This window comes from Chelonia mydas, chromosome 1 (assembly GCF_015237465.2).
Source record: "Chelonia mydas isolate rCheMyd1 chromosome 1, rCheMyd1.pri.v2, whole genome shotgun sequence".
Classification (NCBI taxonomy): domain Eukaryota; kingdom Metazoa; phylum Chordata; order Testudines; family Cheloniidae; genus Chelonia; species Chelonia mydas.
The window spans coordinates 264,960,523-264,975,754 of NC_057849.1; the positions used below are offsets into that span (position 1 = coordinate 264,960,523).

At 39.4% G+C, this 15,232-nt stretch overlaps 1 protein-coding gene across 4 annotated transcripts in view; it reads right to left on the reverse strand.

Moving 5' to 3' along the window:
- Positions 1–4,570: 4,570 nt before the first annotated feature.
- NEDD1 (NEDD1 gamma-tubulin ring complex targeting factor) overlaps positions 4,571–15,232 on the reverse strand; it is a 58,812-nt gene continuing 48,150 nt past the window's right edge. For 3 of the 4 annotated variants that reach the window (XM_043545735.1, XM_037884759.2, XM_043545738.1), the window contains exons 14-15: positions 8,828–8,894; positions 4,571–6,918 (exon numbers count right to left, since the gene is read on the reverse strand). In XM_043545735.1, coding sequence (XP_043401670.1) covers positions 6,814–6,918; positions 8,828–8,894 — 172 coding nt within the window. In that variant the 3' untranslated portion in view covers positions 4,571–6,813. Of the gene's footprint in view, positions 6,919–8,827; positions 14,815–15,232 lie in introns of those variants that run through there. The other variant, XM_043545730.1, reaches the window with a different exon arrangement.

Genomic DNA, 15,232 nt, shown 5'->3' on the forward strand with positions numbered 1-15,232 from the left:
AGGAGCACAGACCGCCGCTACAGTCCCTGTGTAACCAACCATCCTCCTCCCCAAGTTCCATAGCCTCCTCACTCAGACACCCAAGAACACGGTGGGGGGGCCTCTGGCCACCCAGCCACTCCACCCCAGAGGATTGCCCAAGCAACAGAAGGCTGGCATTCAATAAGTTTAAAACTTTTAAAGTGCTGTGTGGCCTTGTCCTTCTCTCCTCAACCACCCCTCCCAGGCCACCTTGGCAGTTATCCCCCTATTTGTGCGATGAATTAATAAAGAATGCATGAATGTGAAGCAACAAAAACTGCATTCTGGGGCTGACCCAATGCACCAGTAATCCAAGCTCCTGGAGATGAGAGGCTATGCATGGCCACTGCTGGGAAATGATTAATGCAGTGAAGTTTTGGATTTTTGCAAGTCTGTACCATGGTGGTAAAATTCTGGCCAGACCCTTGCCCATTTTGAGTCTGGATGAGCAATTATATGCATTGGGTTCAAAAGTTCTTGATTTTGAAAAACTGGTGGGTATAAATCTTTTCCAGAAGCTGGCCAATTAAGAATGGGTCTGTGGACAGGGAACTGATTTGTATGTTGTCCATGAATTTGTACACCTGTATAACTCACAAGAGAAAGTTACTTACCTGTAACTGGAGGTTCTTTGAGATGTGTGGTCCTTATCTGTATGCCATTGAGGGTTATGCACATGCACCATGTGCCTGGAGTGGGAACTTTTCAAAGTAGTATTGCTTATCGGTCCGTGCATGTGCCCTTGTATTGCCTTGTGGTTTCACCAGAAGCAGTAAAGAGTGAGACAGACCAACTACGTTGCCAGGTCCTTCTCCACTGCAGACCTACAGAGCCACACTAAAGGGGAAGGAGGGTGGGAAGTGGAATACAGATAGGGACCACACATCTTGAAGGACCTCCAGTTACAGGTAAGTAACCGTCTCTTCTTTTTCAAGTGATGGTCTCTATTGTATTCCACTGAAGGTGATTGAGAGGCAGTACCTACCTAGATAGGAGAAGGGTGCAAGGAAGATGGCAGAACTGTAGAACAGAGAACTGTTGCACCAATGAGATATTAGTTGCAGAATCATATACCAGAGCATAGTGAGAGGAAAAGGTGTGTACCAAACTCTACATAGCTGCCTTACATATGTCTGCAAGGAGCATGTTATAGAGAGCAGCTATGGTTGATGCTTGCACTCTTGTGGAATGGGCTTGTATCCCATCGGGTGGGGAGCAGCCTGATAAGCGATAGCAATGTGTAAAGTACCCTGAGACCCACTTAGAGATTCTCTGGGTGGAAATGGCCTGTCCTTTAATTCTCTGCGCTATGGCAACAAAGAGCCTGGAAGACTTCTGCAATGGGTTGTCGTTTATAGGTGAAATGCCAGGGATCTATGCACATTGAGGGAATGAAACCACATTCCTCGTTTGAGGTGTGTAGTTTTGCAAAGAAGGTAAGCAGATATGTGGGTTGGTTGAGGTGGAAATGGTGATTGATAAATCACCTTTGGTAGAAACTCGGGATGCAGTTGCAGTGACACTTTGTCCTTATGGAATGTGGTGAAAGGGGGGGTTGCCATATCTCCCAGCTCACCAACCCTCCTTGTTGAGGTAATGGCAACAAGCGACCTTCATGGAGAAGAGAGAGAGGGGGCAGGAGGCAAGCAGTTCAAAGGGAGAGTTCATTAAAGAGTTAAGGACTAGGTGGAGGTTCCACTGGGGAGCAATACGCTGAATGGGTGGATATTTATGTAAAAGGCTCTTGCAGAATTGGGCAAAGGTTGGATGAAAATCAAATGCCCTTCCACTGGAGGATGGAAAGTACTAATGGTGGCTGCGTGCACTCTGATTGAGCTGAGAGTGAGTCCTGAGGTTTTCAGGTGGAAGAAGTTGTCTAAGAGCATGGAGATGACCACAACTTGGGGGGCAAGACCTTGCCCTTTGGCCTAACAGAGTCGCCTCAGGGAGTCCTTTCGGCTACTGGAGAGGACCTGCTAATGAGCATTCTCATGGTAATGGAGGTGTCTACCCGAAGACCATGCCGTCCATGGATCTGGATGCCATTGTGCTGTGTCAGCAGTTCCAGAAATGTCTGGAGCAGGAGTGGAGGTGGTTTTGATATGTGAAGAAGAGGGAAGCAGAATTGGCGAGGCCAGTGTGGAGTGATCAGAATAGCCATAACTCTCTCTCCTGCTGGAGTTTGTGGAGGATGAAAGGTAGGAGTGTGGGGGAGAGAGGGAAGGGATAGTTCATCCAGTCTGACCAATCGATGACCAAAGCCTTGCCCCATGAGTGGGCACCAAGTCCACCCCTGGAGCAATATTGGGTGCACTCGGCATTGGTGTGTGATGCAAAGAGGTATCTGATTGGTGTACCCCAAGATGTCAGTGATTATCATGTTGTCCAACTCCCATTTGTGATCAATTGCAAAGTTCCTGCTCAGAGAAGCTATGATCACATTCTGTGCCAGGCAGATAGGCTGCTGAGAAAAGGATATGATGTGCAATGCATCATTCGCAGAGGCAAACTGCCTCCATACACAACGCTGGGGATCTCCTGCCCCCTTATTTGTTTAGGTAGTGTACTGTGGCAATAGCGGATAGCTGGTTGGAACATGAGCCCTGCTGCCTCAGGATTCAGCTTCAGCCCCAGGGCCCATGGAGTCCAACGCTGGCTCTGGCAACCCCCTTAAAATAGAGCTGCAACCCGCTTTGGGGTCCCAACCCACAGTTTGAGAACTGCTGTTTTAACACACTGAACATAAATCATCTTTGGGGACCTAGATTTATAATCCTTATTGAGATCCCCATCATCTGTCCAAGGCCCCAGTTCTGATTTTACTTACTCCATTGATGTCAACGCAGCTAGAACTGGTTGGTCTGAGGACCCAACTCTTTTTTTAAACCCTAGTGCAACAGTGATTGTTTCAACTTAGATTTCAGACTGTTCACAATGTTTGGCTTAGTAGTAGTGTAACTTTTTTTAGCTATAAAAGCCAGGTGTCATTTGAATGGTCCAGTCATTAGAGGGGCAGTCTTGCATTGTGCTAAAGGTATCTTCTCTGCAACTGTACAGCTTGCTAGTCCTACTGATCCAATGTGTATTTTTTCTAGTAAGATAGAATTTGTGGTCTATGTTCTGGTCAGAGTAGTCCTCTTTCATATAGTTAATACAGTCAAATACTGTAAAATTTGTTCTCTTGTTTTCTAACATGCCTTCTCAAATAGATAATGGTTCTAAGACTTGGAATTAAGCTATTTCATAATTAGTGGCTGTGATGGTCACCAAATCATGGTGATTCTACCTTTATAAGTAAAAGAAACATGCATTTTTACATGAATCCACCACTACCATCGTTTGTGGGTTCATAAGGCTGAATATGTATTTTTACCCTCCTGTTGAAATTGCCCACAGCACAAGGGGCATATCACCTTTACTGAGAGAGTTATATTTGACATATATAGAATACATCTCAGAACATAACCTAAATTTACACTAGGAAAAAGGAAACCTGTTAAGATGTTAGTCTAATTTTACATTGACAATTGTTTTATCTATAGCTGCTTAGTACTGATGTCTTTATTACAAAATATCAACAATTTTTATGCCTGAGAAGATGAAATTTTACTTCATGCTATTATTGAAACAAAAATATTTTAGAATGTGGTATAAACATGACTTTTGGCCCCAAACTGAATGTTACCCCTCTTTTCCCCAAACATCCGACAAATGATCACGAACCACATGCTACAGTTCAAATATTCTGAGAAATATTAACCTTAAAATATAGGTGATAGCCTCTTGGAAAAGTAGTACTGGTTTGCATCTTAGCAGGTGTCTAAATATATTTAGTCAATGACCCTGCCTTTTTAAATAAAATCTTTTTAAAAGACTATCATATTTCTTTGCACTGTCAAAAAATCAGCCTGACACCAAGTCAATTTTAAAAATGCATATATATTCTATACACTCCTGATACTTATATATATAGGTCAAATTCCAGAATCCAGGTTCCCAGATGGGAAATACTCACCCTAAAATCTGTCTTGCTATAAACCCAGAGAAAGGGAAAAAAATTAAACTGTTTAATTTTTGAAGAAGAAGTATGTATGAGTCCAGGGAATGACTGGATGGGAGGGAGGAGAGTCTAGGATCCCAGACTCTCCAGTACCTGAGAAGGGTGGTAGAGAGCATGCACTCTGCCTTTCCCACAAACATTTATTTGAAAGTGCTCTTCAGCAATGGCCATCAATCCTGTCATAATTATTCCCATTTCCAAGTCTGATATATCTATTACTCCAGAATCCCATGGTACAAATGGAGCATTTCCATAATACCAATTCTTTTAGATGGCTGCCAGATTCAAAGTAGAGAGAGATATGGCAAAGCTAGACTCAAAAAGGGGTTCCAAGGTGGGATTCAATGAGACTTCTGAAGCTGAGAATCTTCCACAAGACGTGGCCCATCCCTAGTCTGCAGTCTTCTTCCTGACTCACACACATCTACATCATTATTCCCATACACACACACAAAAAAATGGGGGGGTTTAACCACAAGTGCTTTGTTCTAAAAGTTAAAACAAACAATTTTATTTTAAAATACAATTCAGATCTGTGTACAAGTAAAATATGCTTTTTGCCCCCATAGGGGCTATCAGGATTGCTGGGGTGTCTCTGCTAGTCAGCAGTGACACATTAATCCTGAGATAAGGAAACAAGCCCTAGGACAAAGGTCAAAAACCTTTTCTTCCTTTAATCACTGTTGTTGCAATGTCCTTTGTTCAGAAGCGCAGAAAAGTTTACCAAGGGTTCTGAATCAAAAAAGTAGAAGTCTTGGTGACATCTGCAGACAAATACTCAGGATGCTCTTCCAATTCCCTGCTATTTTATGGCCATCCTGGTGTGAACGCTTTGGGAACAGTCTGGACATGTTTGGGTGCTACATCACCTTAACAATGCAGGCTGTAGAACTGTGAAAGATTTACCACACTTTTAACCACCATCTTTTTCACAAGTTTCTGGCTAGTAATTTGAATGTCAGAAATTGCTTACTCATCCTACAATCTTACAAAAGCTTTACAAAATACTATGTTATCTGTACATTATTTGCAATAAGTTTAATTTATTCTGCTTCCTTGAATTCAACTTAATATAGACATACTTTTAAAAAACTCTTTTGAACATAGTAGCAATAAACTACAAACTGATATTCAAGTCCTGATCATAATGTTGAAGGTTACACCAATATTATTCTATTTTTCTTAGAAGAACAAAATAATTAATTAGCTTGTAAAAAAAATACAGGAGCCGCTCCCTTATGCTTCTCTTCTAAAAAAAATCATGTTAAAGATGGTGACAAGATTCAAATAGTGTTCTTGCATGTTTCATACTTTGCAATGTATTATTTTAAGTAAGTGACAGACTTGTTTTGTTATGGCTTTTTCATTTATAGGAAGAGTGTCATGCTGGAGATAAACGTTACATGTTGTAGCTAATGAACTCTTGTGTTCTCAGTATTTTCTTTTTTGAAGTCTTCTTTGCAACTGGATCATCATGTAATGCTTGTGGGTATCTTAAGATCTTCAGATCATCATCTGCAAAAGGCACTTGTAGCAGAACCTAATCAGCCCTTGCTGAGACAACGCTTTCACTGGTGTGATTCTGGGCGAAACCCTGGCCTCAATGAAGTCAGTGGCAAAACTCCCATTGACTTCAACAGGGCCAGCATTTCACTTCAGATATTTTGCCTCACTAGGAACTGCAAGAATAGGCCTGGCAGTGTTATACTGCTGGACTAACAGTCAGTACTGGCATGACACATGCAGTCATGTTAGCTTATAGCTAAAACAAATGAATTAAATTTGGTATTCAGCATGGCCAAAAGAAAGTTACAGTAGTGGTAAATAGTACCACTGGTTAAGTGTGTTCACTCAGAACATTTCAAAGGATACAAGTTAGTCAATGAAACTGGGTAAGTTATTCGATATGCTATTAATTATGTAAATATTCAGACTTATGTAAGTGAAAGGATTCTAGTTTACACAACTGAATTTTAACAAACTCATCCTAAATCTAACATTTATAAGCGGGGGTGAGAGGGGAAAGCGAAGGGAGAGGAAGAATCAGTGGCAGAAGAGCACACACTTCTCATAAAAACCATTATAAAAAACACAAGCAAGAGGATGATATCACATTCATTAATATTTCCAAGACTGAACCCAAGTTTTGCTCCATATAGGAAAAGTTTTGAGTTATTTATAACTGCATGTTAAATAATTACTAGTAGATTCCCTGTTTTTTCCAGCTATGCAGAAACAAAACTCTAAATGTCATACTGAAAAGAATGCGGTTTTCCACAAAAATAGTTGAAATACTGAAGCTAAAAAGACTGCTGCTGACAAAAGCGTAAAATAATGTGTCAGTCTACAGAGCTCTGACAGTAGGTATATCTCAAAAATTCTTATGGAAAATACATTTGTCCTGTTTCCTTTTTATTTATAAAAGGCACTTCATGGACAGCTAAAGCGCCGATAAAATATGTATCCTGTTAGACAACACATGTATTTCAAGTCAGTTTACCATAAAGATATGAACACATTCTTTACAGCAGTTATTAGTGCAGATTTATGTTAAAAATTTTACAGTTCAGTATTGTCTTCTAATATTTATTTTAAAAGAAGAGGTTTTCTGAGTTCAAGAAAACAATACTGGTCTTCATACAGGATTTCAATGTTCGGTAGATGACATCTTGAAGGTTAAAGTACAAAATACATTAAGTTCATGCCAACAAAATAAGTTCTGTGTGGACCTTTCAGAAGTGGGTCCTCAGTCTTTTGTTTTCCTCTCGTAGTCTCTCAATTTCAGCTACTAAACTTTCATTTACAGAGTATCTTTCAAGCAAGGCATGCATTTCATTCTAGAGAAAAAAAAAAAAAAAGAGAAAAACCCTCATTATCAGCAGCTAAAGTTTACTTTTCAAATTTTGTTCTCTGCAGTTTCCTCTTTTGAGCAGATGAAAATTAATGTAAATAACAACCTGATAATATACTGTATCTTTTTCACAAAGAAATTTAAAAAAACAACCTTTTGATAAGTTACTAACATGACTCTTTTTTGTTGGGGTACAGTACTTCCATCATTAATTCCTTATTCTTTAATGGATATTTTATCAAAGTACACTTTTGTCCCAGTTTTAAGATGGGGAATATATTTTTCCAATTTCCACTAAAAGAAGAATGACCAATGCTGGATACTAAAGATTTTTTATGTAGGCCAAATAGCAGAAAAATCTTAATTTATAAATAGATTAGCTTAATTTGAAAAAACAGATTAAAGACTTTCAATTTCTTAATGTATTTCCTTACTCCATTTCAGCATGTAAGCAACCCATTCAATTACTAGCTGATTCTTTTGCTTAAACTACCAAAAAACCCCAAAGATGTTAAGTGAATTTTCTTCTCATTTTTTTTTTATAAAACCCAAGATTTGTAATGTTGGATGATTTCAAATTATATTTTGCATCATAGCTTTGTTTTAAAGAGTATGTTCTACAAGTTCCAGGATCGTCATCAGCACTCAGATGCTATAATTATCAGAGCAACAACTAATGCAGTGATAATGCATTACAGTGTCCTATTGTAATGGCTGTTGAAAGGAAATTCTGTTGCTAAGGTAACGAATAATATTTATTTCGTGTTACCATCGTCCTTCCTCTCTTCTTCTCACCCAGTCAAGTATTTTTATTTTCATTTATTGGAGCCATGTCTGTGTTAAGGCCCCAATCTTGCAATTTATTGTGCCTGTGCCGAGACCCATGGCGCAATGACTGGAGCTTCATGCATGCCCAGGTATCTGCTCACGTGAATCCGTTAGCTGGATCTAGCCTAACAGAGTAAAAGCGTCAGGGCTATACTAGCACCTCAAACAACCAACTACTCCCTTGAGCATCTAAAATAAAAAAAATCATGTGCGCCATATTCCAAGTTGCTCATTCTGTCTTCCCACCCTGTTCCACTATAAAGATGTCCCCACCTACACACTGTTTTCCTGTGTGACATCCACTCTAACTGATCACATGTGGGGAAGTGGTGAAGGCAGGGAGACATTCCCTCTCAGATTTACCTTCCTCCCTCATTAATGGAAACATTTGTTTCCCCCTCTGCTCACAGCAAAACCAAGACATTCAGACTAGAGGTCTCAGAGTCTCATTTCAAGTTGAGCCCCTGTAAGCTCAATAAAAATATAGTTAATGTGAATTCTTTAGTGTTTGCCCTACAGTAGTTCAGAGTCAATGGCAATCTCATGAGTCCCAGTGCAGTGCTTTCTCTCCACATGAATATGGACAAGGTAAGAAATAAATAATTTAACAACATAATATGCAAGTAATTAGATCTGTTTTAGGATATTAAGTAGGAAGACCATCACCGTATGGAGCAGTGTTCTGTGTTATACTGTATAGTTAGCATTAGTTGAGAGCATAAAAATAGGTCTGCTTCTGCTAGCATTCAGCAGAGCCTAAAAAAGGGAGGGAGAGAGAAAGAAGAGAAACCAATGCTAGTCAAATTCTCTTGTTGGTATCGCATGTATCAAAACATTATTCGTTAGTTTAATTTGCCTTTTGGCAATCTACTAGATTTCAATACTTCATTTGTTTAGCTTGAAACAGTTTAATACATATATTAATATGTAGGTGTTTCCCCCTCCCTTCTCTGTATGTTTTCTATTTAGGTTGTAAGGCATGCATCTAGCTTTCAGTTTTATCTGTAAAGCAGCAGGCACACTTCAGCATTACTTATATACATTTTCATATTGTTCTTTGTACATACCAACTGCGTATGGAATTGTTTAATCATCTCCACTTGCAAATTCACAATGTCTCGATGGCATGCTTCTCTGGGGGAACAAAGTATAAAAAGTCCCAAATGACACCTTTCTCATCAATTCCACAAAGACAGTAGTTCTCCTCTAGTCCCCAAACACACAAAACCAAAAAACCAATGGTCTTATAACGCTATAGGATATCCTGGACACAGGAATAAGGACAATGGCTATCCCTACTACTACCTGGTGCAGAAAGACAAGTAGAATTGTAATAAGTCATTCAGGATGGCCCATGTCTCTTGCTACTCCCAAGTTTCTGCAAGAACAGTTCATCCAGTGATTATATGAATCCTTGCTCATAATCCTTGAAAAAGGATTTTAAGAGCAGAGCAATACAGAACATTTGAGAGCTTGTCCTCTGTTTGCTAACAGGACCAGGAATGCCAACAAAAATACATTTTTATTTTTAATCAGTGATCCCAAGATTGGCGTTTCATCTGATGCATCATAGGTTTATCTTAGATTTGGAATGTATTTTTAGTGTTCAATTTGAATGTTAACCTTGTTGGAGGAGAAAAGCCTCCTTCAGTCACAGGGTACGATGCAGAATGATGATGCTCAATAAATGAAAGTCATTTACCTCTAACTGGAATTAAAGAAGATTATGAATACAGGTCCACTCTTGTGGAAGGTACCTACAGACTGCATTATGGTCTGGAACAGTGATTACGATGGGCCATGCAGACTTTTCCAAGACCACAGCACATTCTAGGTCAAATGATGTACGAAGGCATGATCTCCTTGTCCTCATTTCCTAAGACTCTACAGTAAACTCCAAGAGAGTGGAGAATATGAAACCATACTGATGAGCTATTTGAAGACCTCTTTTTACTGGCAAGTAACCTTCCCCTAACCCTTCTGAGTAGTGTCAGTACAGATCTTTAACTGGAAGGGTTCTTAATCTTTGGCATTGGGTTCTATCTCCCAGCACAGAGAAGTCCCTCAAATAAGAATTTTGCACTTAGCAACCTGAGAATCTCAGTATTGGGACCTTAATGAATCCACTATTCTTAGTTTACTTGGAGATAAAATGGATTCTGGGGAGCAGAGGTGTAATTCCATCTTTCCTCTCTGAATTTCTAGTCCTTGAAGAATACTCAGAAGAGAGTCAGAGGCCTTTCACACCATCCAACCCACCTCAACAGTCAGGATCTCTTGGCACCAAACTTCGAGACATCCAGAGTCTGAGATTTTGAGTAAGGGCTCACAACTTATTCTGACTTAGAATTTCTCCTAAAAACTCTTAGCCGACTCCCTAAAGTATGGATCAGAGCAGAGTCTCCCAATCGAGGCCCCAGTTGATTAACTGTAGGTTTGACGCTAGAAAATGTACTTTACAAAATGGGCACTCCTTAAACCTAGGCTCTTTAAAGGGATCTGCCATCCATAGTAAACTGATGAGCTTCATCTTAACATAAATTTCCAGAGAAACTCTTTTCTTTAATTAAAAAATTCATAGATAAAAACACAAAACAAGCAACTCAGAGGATTTTACATGTAATATTGCTAATGATTTGAAAATATGCAGTATCTTTTAGAGCCAGATTCAAAGCAGCGAGAACACACCAGCAAATTAAACATACTTTGCAGATGCTTTGCATTGTCAGCGCAGCACAAACAGCCAGCATGTACACCTCAGTTTCCCCAAACCCTCATCCTCCATAGTCCCCTGCACACATGCCACCGCCCTCCAATTTCATCTTCTGATACCCCAAAATTCCCCTGCATGCACGCAAGTATTCCCCCTGTTGAAGAGACATGTATCAATGGGTAGCTTTCTGAAAGGTAGTTAGGATTATTGTAATTTTTGACACTATTTTCATGAATGCACATTACAGGAGCAGAGGAAGAATGATCCTCTTGTTCGGAGAAATCATTCAAAGAACTGCCCTCTTTCAAAATGGATGCCACCTCCTGTTATTCTCAAGGAGACAGAGAATGCCCTCCGTTAAAATGCCCTCTTTCAAAATGGCCACCTTCTCTTGTTCACAATAGAAGTGATGCCAAGCTGCTCTCTGGCAGCACAGAACCCTCTACGCTGTAAGAAAGCAAAGATTTGCACTGTGTGAAGCAAGTAAATGGAGGCAATGGCCATCATTATTTATGGCAGCCTGTGCCCTTAGTTCAATTGAAAACATTGGAGATGGCAGCCATTTCCAAAGAGAGCAGTTATTTGTGAGATTCTTTGTAGTAAAGTAATTCTCAACCTTTGCTGAAAGAAACCTTCAGTCAAAAAAAACCAAACAAACCAAAACCAAACCCAGCAAAAATGGCCACTGATCCTATTAAAAAGTTGTCTAATGCTGCATATTCACGTGATTTTAAGGAGTTTCAACTATATAGGAAGCTTGATTCTGCATTAGTTATTAAAATCATTAAAGACAAACGAGAGTGACATCAAATGCTAAATTTCTTAAAAGATCCATTTAAGTTAAAATTAACTTAAACTAATAGATTTATCTATATATTCTCAGAAAATGTGTACCCAGTAAGTGCTGTAATTTTGGAGAGGATATTAGGTATTTTTCATAAATAACAAAGACATTATGTGCAAAAATTCTACAGTCTTAAGTATGCAACAAGTTTTTCCACACAAAAAAAGCTGTGTAAACTCAACAAGAGTTGAGCATCATCAAGGAAGATACACAGGGATTCTGACTAATCTCTACCTGTTTGAGGAGTGGTATCTCTAAAATCATTTCCAAACCTAAGTCTGGAAAGTAACATCACAACGTGATTCTGCTATTCCAGCTGATGCTACGGTGGGTTTTATGTGGGGTTTTTTGTTACACAAACAACTAATTACATTTCAAAGTCTGAAAGTGCAAAGAAAGATGGCCCTTATATTCTATTCAACTACAATTATAAATACATTAGGAGGATACAGTGCTGTAGGCTGGAAGAATGATAAGAGAAATTTGTTTTAATTAGTGTTCTAATGGTCAGACTCTTCTAATGATCCAAAGATTTGGATCACAAGTGAACACATGCCAGTCTCAGGAACTGACCAAAGGATTCTGTACCCTCTCTAAGAGGCCAATCAATACATCTACAGTGAAAGGGTCAAAACTTCTGGGTCATAGCCCAAGACTGCTTTTCTCCCACTACAAATATCAATGATCTAAAACTAAAGTTAGTGGGAGCTGGGTCGATATACATGCAAATATATTAGACTTGCATCACAGACAATTATAGATACTCCATTTCTCTTTGATTTCCCCGTTTTTTCAATTTTTTCTCTTGGCACTGAAATGTTCAAACCAAATTGTATTAAAAGTTAGCTGTAGGAGAGTCAAGCCCTCGGCTTCCACAAACTAAGTACCCCCCACAGATTCCTACTTTCAGAACCTTTTAAAAGATGCAGAAATAAAAATTTATCAGACCCAAGAGGTAATATATACCATTACGTTGTGCGGTTGCTAAAATTCAGTGGCTGAAACACGAGTGGCAGGTACTCCCCACCCTTTCTCTCCTCACTCAAACATATTCCTCCTGGCACACAATGAGCTTCCACCATTAGCCGCCTGGCCTCAATTTCCTTCCATGCTCCCTGGTTTATTTGATAAGGAACTGAAGGTTTTGCTTTGGTTTTCTTCCCTAGAGTCACAGAAGAGGAAGCTGAACCTTTTTCTTGAGAATTGGGGGTGGGGAAAGAAAGGGGAAAGACAAGAAGACGACTGCGAACAGGGGGAAAATATATACATTTTTATTGTATTTCTTGATTAAATCCTGGAGGTTATAAACATAAGCAACTATGGTATTTTCTCTTGAAATACATATAAAAAAGGAGAGAGAGGCACTTCTGGAGTAGGTGGAATGACACTAATCAGTGTCATAGTAGAAGTAGTTTTTGCTAATAGCATAGCAATAGTTCTGTCAAATCACAGCAAAGCCACTGTGAGACCCCAGAAAATGTTTTGAATAATAAAAAAAGAGAAGATTATACAATGTCATATACATATGAGAAAGACTATCACAAGAACCAAAACAATTTAGAACATTTCTATTTAGAGTAAAATTGTGTGAAAATTATTAATTTCCATCTATATAATTGGCCTGCAATTTTTTCAACAGAAAATCCGTGTAGAAATCAGTGCCACATCTCTGTTTGTATAAACAGCCTATAGAAATAATATAAAATGACTTTTGAAAGAGACACAAAATAACCTAAGGCTTTAGGGAGTGCTATGTAAAAAAACAACAACAAAGGATCTGTTTAAAAAAATAAAAATTAACACAAGCCCAGGCTCATTTTCGGAGATGTGTGGCTGGAAAGAATCTCAAGTGACATTCTCAGTCCAAGGAGGGGGACCATGGAGGAGAGAGAACCAAAGCCAACACAAACATAAGAGTGCTGGTGCAGGCTGAAAAGAATAAGGAAGACCTGAGGTGATACTGCACAACAAGTTAGACCCAAGTTTGTAAAAGAAAATGGGAGTAAAAGTGGGGGATACAGACACTCCCCACAACACTCCAAAAATTTTGGAAGGCAAAGAGAAAAAAAAACAAACCCATCACATCCTAGTTCGGTCCCTCAATAGTCCTCCTTTGCACACGTCTGGTTCGATTGTACCATTGATCACTCATTGCTGAGAGTTCTCAGAAGAACAAAAAACCCATTGGGGTTTTGGAGGGATTAAATTAGGTCTTGTCTACACCTGAGCAATTATGAAAAATAGCTATTTCAGAATAATTATCGAAGAGTTATTTTGGGATAAGTCCCTATGTGGATACTCTTATTCTGGAATAAGAGTGCCTTCGTCCAATTTACACAGGCACTTTCAGTCTGGAGTAAGTCATCCCATGGGAGCTTATACCAAAATAACTATCCCTGAATAATTATTCCAAAATAGCTATTTTGGTAAATTCTGAGCTGTAGACAAGCTCTAAATTAATCCCTCCAGAACCCTGATGGGTTTTTTGTTGTTCTGAGAACTCCCGGCAATGAGTGATCAAACACTTCAGGTTCAAATCTGTGCAAAGAAGGACTATTGAGGGACCAATCTATAATAATTATTCAGGAATGGATATTTTGGGATATTTCCAGGGGTGGATAAATCCTTAGTTAAACTATCTGTCACAGCTAGCTTGAGCCCCTCTAGGAGTCTAAAACCACCTCCTCTCCATTTCAACCCAACCAGGTGTTGTTAAAACCCTACACAACTGTGGAACTTCATAAAGTTACTGGGGCAAGTCTACACTACAAAGTTTTGCCAGCACAGGTAAGTGCGTTAGGGGTTTGAAAAACCACCCCTCTTCCTGACATAGGTATGTTGGCAAAAAACCCTGTCCCTACACAGCTTATACTGCCAAGCGTCCTTTGGCACCCAATACAGCTTCTGTCATTTGAGGAGGCGATTTCAATATACTGACAAAAGAACTCCTTTTGCTGGAATATGTTGAGTTTACATTACGAGGCCTTGCTGGTATAGTTGCATTGGCACAGCTGTACCAGCAAAGCCTTTGTAGCGTAGACTAGCATTTCCTCTCCTTTCTTACATGCTTTGATGAGCAGTGAAATACCTAACAATGCTCACATTTGAAGTATCACAACTGTTATCTGCATTACCAACCACTAAAATGAATGGGGCAGTTTACACCTCGGAGCTGTATCAGGCTCTTTGCAAACATTGCTGCCTTAGTCACAGTCGGCCTTGTCTAGGCTAGGACTAGACTTGTCTAGGCTGACACATTTTGGTCTTGTCTAGGCAAGGACTTGAAGGTGTGTCGTTAGCTAACAAATTCCAACTAACTGGTTTTAAAAACTTAATAATCACAAGGCACACTGCCTTTAACATGGGCTAAACTGGTTGAGTTAAAGCCAAAAGCAGGAAAGAGTGAAGGTCAGGCTGAATGTCACACCAGAAAAATTTTCCTCAGTTTCCCAACAGAAGACCGACTCTTCGGACACAAACAATGCGGGGAAGCAACACTAAAAAAAAAAAAAAAAAAAAATGTAGGGAACAATTTTCTACCAGCAGGGAGATCCACTAGGTCATCTAGTGTTTCTTTTCCTCTTCATTTCCAAAAATCTCGAATTCCAACAAATGCAATGCACTGGACTCACGATACAATGAGTTAGGAGCTTTATGGCAAATGTTCCTATATTTAGAGCTAAGCTGTTTAAAGAGCCATTCCTTCGGCTTTTAGGGAGGCATTCTGTTTTCATAAAGTGAGAGAACTTTTAGTAACAGCTCCACACGCACAACTAAATGGATGCCAATCAACATTCTTCATTTACAATACAGGCTTCATTTTGTGTAGAGCTGCACCCAATACTGCAGTACATAACTGATTTAATAGCTTTGCAGTTCTCTAGATCCTGAGAAAAGCTCAAAGCATTGCTTTGA